This window comes from Sinocyclocheilus anshuiensis, unplaced genomic scaffold (assembly GCF_001515605.1).
Source record: "Sinocyclocheilus anshuiensis isolate Anshui unplaced genomic scaffold, SAMN03320099.WGS_v1.1 scaffold668, whole genome shotgun sequence".
Taxonomy (NCBI): domain Eukaryota; kingdom Metazoa; phylum Chordata; class Actinopteri; order Cypriniformes; family Cyprinidae; genus Sinocyclocheilus; species Sinocyclocheilus anshuiensis.
Genome location: NW_015557097.1, coordinates 261475 through 268780, shown reverse-complemented (window position 1 = coordinate 268780; position 7306 = coordinate 261475). Strand labels below are relative to the sequence as shown.

General features: G+C 35.1%; 1 protein-coding gene across 1 annotated transcript; it reads left to right on the top strand.

The window, feature by feature from the left end:
• Window positions 1-231: 231 nt before the first annotated feature.
• hmbsa (hydroxymethylbilane synthase a) lies at window positions 232-7008 on the top strand. The gene is made up of 13 exons (XM_016472304.1): window positions 232-406; window positions 1228-1300; window positions 1648-1697; window positions 1833-1888; window positions 2416-2493; window positions 3966-4043; window positions 4372-4447; window positions 4640-4753; window positions 5012-5050; window positions 5664-5783; window positions 5927-5980; window positions 6117-6200; window positions 6665-7008. Exons 1-13 carry the CDS (start codon window positions 386-388, stop codon window positions 6833-6835), a joined length of 1014 nt encoding a protein of 337 aa, XP_016327790.1. The 5' UTR covers window positions 232-385; the 3' UTR covers window positions 6836-7008.
• Window positions 7009-7306: the final 298 nt, after the last annotated feature.

The window sequence follows — 7306 nt, the reverse complement described above, 5'->3', positions numbered from 1 at the left end:
GAAACTGGTCAAACAGGGTTAAGTGGTCAACATATATCTTGACTCGCAACTACATGAATTGCATGGAGCCTTTAGTTTATCAGCACTGCCCAGAAACACAGGGTGTGGGGAATGCAAGGACGTTGTATAGAATAAGAAAACCCCTCCACCAGTTGCTCATTCATTCAGTCATTCATTAGGCCTTGGACCCAGCACATCTTCTGCAGCCTGAACTGTAAAAGTGTCTGCAAAGAACATGGAAGGGCCATTCAAGTATATTAGAGTGAGAGTTAGATGAAACCTATTTTGATATTTAGAAGAGTTAAGGTGAGCATTAATATGAAATTTAGTGATATTCTCTTTCTTGCAGGAAGGAAATGGCAGGAAAGTCAGTCGGGTTATTCGTATGGGAACAAGGAAGAGCCAGGTAATGTTTCTTGAGTCATTCAGCTATGCTGTTTTGTAATTTCATCAATTCTTTCATCTTCTTTTGAGAGTATTTTCTACACTTAACTTTAACACTATTTAATATTTAACATGTATTGTTTAATTAGACTATAATGAACTATAACCATTTTTTCCACAAACTACATACAAACTGTATGAATTTTTTTAAATGTAAAATGTATATCTGCATTTTAGTGTATAGTACATTACCTAATAATCTGATAAGCATTATATAAAGTAATGTTGGTTTAATAAAATATACATTTTAATGACAGATTTTATAAAGTGCTCCTGTGAAAATGTAGCTTTTTTTCCATTGTGGGTCACTTGGTTGGCTGAGGGTCCCAACAGTTTGTACAGGTTGACAACTCTTGACATGGACCATTATTTTGGGTTTTACTCAGTGCAAGCTCAAATGAAATGATAAATGGAGTCAGTTAAGTCAAACTTGTAGTTTAAATTGAATTGAGAATATACATATTTCGATTTTCTGCTCTAGGGAACCGTTATAATGTGAGGGTAGATAACAAAATGGAAATGGGTGTGAAACTAGTGTGCTTTAATCAGATAAAAACGGTCCCTCAGTGTCACCCTTTATGATTGCTTGGAGTGACTGCTAACATTTAATCATGAAATTTATGTTATAGAGAATCTTTGAAAGGACTTTGACTTTAAATATTGAGAGAGCCACTCTCAGAGTAAATGTATTCATGCATTTGCATCATATATTGCACTGGGACTTTGACAGTGATGAAATTACATTTTTGTATCTTCAATAATGAGGTTGTGTGTGTCCCTCAGCTGGCTCGCATTCAAACAGACAGTGTGGCCGGCAGACTGAAAGAGCTTTATCCAGACGTTAATCTAGAGATAGGTAAGTGAGGAAATTTTGCATGCTAGAATTTGTATGAATTCCATCTACTTTAATTGTATTGCATTTGTCATATCTTTCAATTAAATGTGCTGATTTTCATCTGTAAATGTCTGTACACACACACACACACATATACACAAACACTACTTTTCGTTTTCTTGTCCTCATGCACTCACTGCTTGTCTAAGAACAGAGAGTGATTGTGTTCTGCTGAGAATGTGTAATCTATACGAGCGCTTCACTGCTGAATCCTACTGTCTGTGTCAAAAGACACGAATGATGATGTCAGAATCGGAGCCAGTGCACAACTCTTCAGCTCTTAACCTTTTTGTCTGTGTGCATTTCAGTTGCCATGTCGACAGTTGGGGACGAAATCCTGGACACTGCATTATCAAAGGTAGAATTCCATCCTTAATTTCATGTGCCATTATGCCAGGTTTTGTGGTGTCGGTATGAAGAAATGCCTTTGAACGTTTGTGTGCCCAACATGTACAAATCCATTATTACCTTTATTTACCATGTGTTTTCTTAGATTGGTGAAAAGAGCCTCTTTACCAAAGAGCTGGAGAATGCCCTTGAGAGAAATGAGTAAGTTTGCTGACTTAAAACTGAGCTTTGGTTAGGACACTGATGCTAAGTATGTTCACATGTCAGCTTATATGAAGGTTTCACCTCTCTAAAACCCTCATCAGAAAACAAAAATAGACTGTTGTTCAATTGATTATGCTGTAAAGTGTTTTAGATTAACTTAACCTATAATTATCATGCGTTCAGTATTATTGATATGACATATCGAGTACCTCAGTCTTATTTTCTATTTGACATTTTGCTTCAGGAAAATGGTTTTGCTCATAATTTCTCTGTTCAACTGTTCACTCTCTGTTCTACTGGTTCCCAACACTCTAGAATCAGAGAATGTGAAAGCAGTCCTCTTAGATTGATACTATGTGTGTTGATGTGTTTTGTGAAATTAAGTATATGATGAGCATTGTATGGTGATGGTGACACATAGCACAGTACAATAGAAGTTAGAACAATGTTTTTCCTCTAGTGTGTGGGTTGGTGATTTTAGTTTTTTAATTATTATTTTTTTATATGTGTTTATTCATCACTAGAGTGGATATTGTGGTGCACTCTCTTAAGGATTTACCTACCTCATTGCCCCCTGGATTCACTATTGGAGCCATTCTTCAGTAAGGACCACAACATCGACATCTAACAATAACAGTAATATTGGGAAGCATTATTAAAATGTAAAATATCTGTTTTATTATTATCAATGTTGAAAGCAGTTGTGCTTATTAATATTTTTATGGAAACAATGATACATTTTTTTCAGGATACATAGAAAGTTAAAAAATAAAAGTTTTATTAATTTCTTTTAACAACAAAATCTTACTAACCCTAAACATTGGAATGGCACTGTATAAGGCTGCTGTAGAACTGAGCACTTTATGTATGTGTTGCTGTAGTTGTATTGGAGAAAGCTAATAATTTATGCATAATAATGAATGATTATGTGCTGAGGTTATAAAAGACTTACATTTATATTTAGTCATTTAGCAGACACTTTTATCCAAAGCGACTTACAAATGAGGACAATAGAAGCAAACTCATCTAACAAATATATATATATATATATATATATATATATATATTTCAATTAATGAATAGTTTAATTTAAATGAATTGATTGATTTATTAATTTACACTACTAGTCAAAAGTTTGGAATAATTCATTTTTTTATGTTTTTAAAGTCTCTTATGCTCATCAAGGCTGCATTTATTTGTTGGAAAATACAGTGAAACACTAATATTGTAAAATATTATTATATTTTAATATATTTCATTAAAATGTAATTTATCCCTGTGATGGCAAAGCTGAATTTTCAGCAGCCATTACTCCAGTGTTCAGTGTAACATGATCCTTCAGAAATCATTCTTATATGCTGATTTGCTGCTCAAGAAACATTTATTATTATTATCAGTGTTGAAAACAGTTTTTGCTACATAATATTTTTGAGGAAATCAAGATACGCTACCCTTCAAAGGTTTGGGGTAAATATGTGTTTTCTTTCAAAATTGACAGTAAAGACATTTAAAATGTTACAATTACAATTTATCATGATTTCTGTTTCAAGTAAGTGCTGTTCTTCTGAAACTTCGTAGAATCTTGGAAAAAAATGTATGACTGTTTTCACAAAAATATAAGCAGCAAAAACTGTTTTCAACATTGATAATTATAAGAACCATTATTAATAATGGAGCACCAAATCAGCATATTAGAATGATTTCTGTAGGATCATGTGACACTGAAGACTAAAGTAATGGCTGCTGAAAATTCAGCTTTACCATCACAGGAATAAATTACATTTGAAAATCTATTGAAAACAGAAAACAGTTATTTCAAAATGTAATACTTCACAGAATGTTTAATAAAAGAAGTAAATAAATGATCATAAGTAATTTTTTTCAAAATCTAAAAGAATACAAACTTTTGACCAGTAGTGTAAATATCTATTTAATGATTAGTTTATCTTATTTAATTTTAAAGTTAATTTAGTAGCTGCATATTTATGACTTGTACTGACTAAGGGCACTGTAGTAGGTAGTTTGAAAGCCTGTTTGAGTGGGGAGTGATTTGTTGTGTGTTGTTTTTGTGAAGGAGGGAAAACCCCCATGATGCAGTGGTGCTTCATCCAAAGAATGCTGGACTTATCCTCGACAGCTTGCCAGAGAAGAGGTGAGCTCTGTGTTTTTAACAATCTTCTCATGCCAAATAAAAGTACAGGCATCTATCCTCCAGAATTTGATTGATGACCCAATAATCAAGGGAGATCAGTGTTTTTCATGGTGATAGAATTTAGTTGAAAATCTACATTCTGCCATAGATGTCGTGTTTTGACAGCTACAGTGGGTACGGAAAGTATTCAGACCCCAAATGGCTGCAATATAACAAAGAGTGAAAAATTTAAGGGGGTCTGAATACTTTCCGTACCCGCTGTATATGCACTTATGTAACCAAAGCTGTCAGAAATATTTTGAAACCTCTCTTTCTTTCTTTTTTCCAGTGTGATTGGCACAAGTTCACTTCGCAGAGCAGCTCAGCTAAAGAAACGATTCCCTCAACTGGAGTTTGAAAATATTGTATCCTGCACTTTCCTATTGCGTCTGTGGATGTTTATACATTATTAATGGCAGCAGCTTTATCATCGATTTTGATGGACTGCCAAAGCAAGCACATATTTCCTGGGTATTTGTTACACCAGCAAGTTTCCCTATATTGTATATAGCGTTTTACCGGTACTAGAGTCTTCCTCCTTGACCTTACTGCTATAGAGAGGGAACCTAAACACCCGTCTGAAGAAGCTGGATGAAAAGGACGACTATGCTGCCATTATTCTGGCCGCAGCAGGCCTCAAACGTATGGGCTGGGAAAGCCGAATCAGTCAGGTATGTTAAAGTCACAATGTAACAGAAGAAGCGACAGATCTTTTATTTTGTGCTGTGACGTACATCTGAGGATTATCAAAAAAGACAAAAAATGTAGGGAATGGACTTGGTTCTATCCATCAGTTGTTGATCCGATGGAGGCAGATCTGAATGCAAGAATACCAGCCGCTATTCTGAATATGAAGGTCTCTGGTGACTACAGCAGTGTTTATAGATGCATTTATCGTGCATTTATAGTAGCTGTTCTGTAAATTGCAGATTCTGGACCCTGAAGATTGCATGTATGCAGTTGGCCAGGTGAGTGTGCAAGCATGCACAACCAATTCATGAGCTATGAAATTACATGAGGTTTAAAATAGTAGTAAATATTTTCCAGTGTTTATACCCGTCATGCTTTGTACTTATTATTGTGTTGTTCATGCGAGAAAAGAAGCACCTGCAGCTGCAGGCTCAACTGTTAATGCACATTATAAACACTAAAGGAAACACCTGTGTAACAATTTGTTAACGGTTGCAGCCATAAAAGTGCACTTATTTTGGTATATGTTGCATGCAGGGTTTCTGCAGGTTTTATGAAGGTCAATTTAAGACTTTTTGAGACCTTTTTAAGACCAAGTAAAGAAAATATAAGGAATAAATTGAATGGAGCACAGTAGGTCAATATGGTCTCTAAACGTAAATGTCTTGTATAAGCAATGATTCAATGTTTGAAAATACAGCTTCCATCTCCATTACGTTTTAATACAAAAAAAAAAAGCTTAAGGCTTGATTAATTGTGTGGAAGGGTGAATTAATATGAACATGAACATAGAACATAATGTATTTGTGATCAGACTGCTGTGAAGCCACTGTATGCTCTGTATTAGCCTGCAGTAAATGTTAAATAAACACAAATGTGTCTTATCATCAGGGAGCACTGGCAGTGGAAATCAGAGCACAAGATAAAGACATTCTGGAAATGGTGTCTGTCCTGCACCATCCAGACACAGTGCTGCGGTGCATCTCAGAGAGAGCTTTTCTCAAAGAGCTGGTGGGTTTCCTTACATGCACATGAACTCAGCTCTCATTGCCTGTGGTCCATATCAGTTTGACCTTATCCTGAGGGCATTCTATGTAGTCCAACACAGTTTTATGATTTTAATGCTGCTCTTCATTTCCTTTTTCTGCTTTCAGGAAGGAGGCTGCAGCGTGCCTGTTGCTGTTCATACAGAAGTGAAAGGGTCCATGGTAAAGAGACAAAAAATAACTATATTTTCAGGCATTCAGTGGCATGTTACGATGCTACTTCACCCAATACAAATCTGAATAAGTGTTGTTGATGTTCGTATAGCATAGACTAAATGATCTTTTTTCCTGGTTTCAGCTGTATTTCACTGGAGCAGTTTATAGTTTGGATGGAGCTGATTGCTTGAAGGACACTATGCAGACGGTTGTGGAAATAGACAAAGTAAGGATCAAATATAACCTCTATATATACTACTGTTTAAAGGTTTGGGGTCAGTAAGATTTTTTTTGTATTAGAAAGGATGCATTATATTGATCAGTGACCGTAAAGACATTGTTACAAAAAGTTTCAAATAAATGCATTTTGAACTTTCTATTAATCAAAGAATCATGAAAGAGCACCAAATCGGCATATTAGAATGATTTCTGAAAGATTGTGTGACACTGAAGACTGGAGTAATGAGTAATATATTAAAATAGAAAAGTTATTTTAAATTGTAATATTTCACATGATTACTGTTTTACTGTATTTTTGATCAAATAAATGCAGCCTTGGTGAGCATGAGTTTTCTTTCAAAACAAAAAAAATCTTAACCACAAACTTTTGAATGTCAATGTAGTTACAATTTTACAGCATTATCTATAATTTACAATATTATAACCTTTATTCCAACTCATTTCTATCAGGTGAATGAGAGTGCACAGGAGTGTGTACTTGTTGGAGTCACTGCCAACAATGTATCATCATCAGCCCTCGAAGCTGCTGAGAAACTGGGGATGGATCTGGCAAATGCTCTCCTTAATAGGGGGGCCAAAGACATTCTCACAACAGCCAGGCAACTAAATGATGCTCAATAGCTGATTTTTTACATTTTGTGCACTGGAATATTAGACCTAGAACTTTTGACATGCTGTTAACTTGGATAAACCGTACACTCAACCATATGCTCTATAGCCGAATCTCCAGAGCTTAAATACAACCTTTATTGGCTGTATATATCAGTGTATTTAAAAACAACCAACAGGTTACTTCAGTTTAACAATGTGATAGCACCAATTTTTCTCTCGGCTTCTGGTTCGTACACAAGACACTGACATTTGTACTGTTTTGACTGCCATCGTCTCCTCAGGCACAGGATTCTGGAAGAGAATTCATGCCGATAGTCTTCCACTTCTAATGATGTCAGACTACCTTCTTTATCTATGAACCACTTGAAAATGAGGAGACCAAAATGGCAACCTTTTACATCTGGCCGTGATTTTAATCACGAATTGAGTATATTTCATCTTTATGTACCTCTCACAAAATATGGCTTTTTTTTTTTTTTA

Excerpts from the sequence above, each read along its gene's own strand:
- hmbsa (XM_016472304.1), top strand. The coding sequence starts at position 386 with ATGGGAACAAGGAAGAGCCAG. Across the intron at positions 1,301-1,647 it reads AGACGTTAATCTAGAGATAG|TTGCCATGTCGACAGTTGGG; the intron begins GTAAGTGAGGAA and ends TGTGCATTTCAG. Across the intron at positions 1,698-1,832 it reads TGGACACTGCATTATCAAAG|ATTGGTGAAAAGAGCCTCTT; the intron begins GTAGAATTCCAT and ends GTGTTTTCTTAG.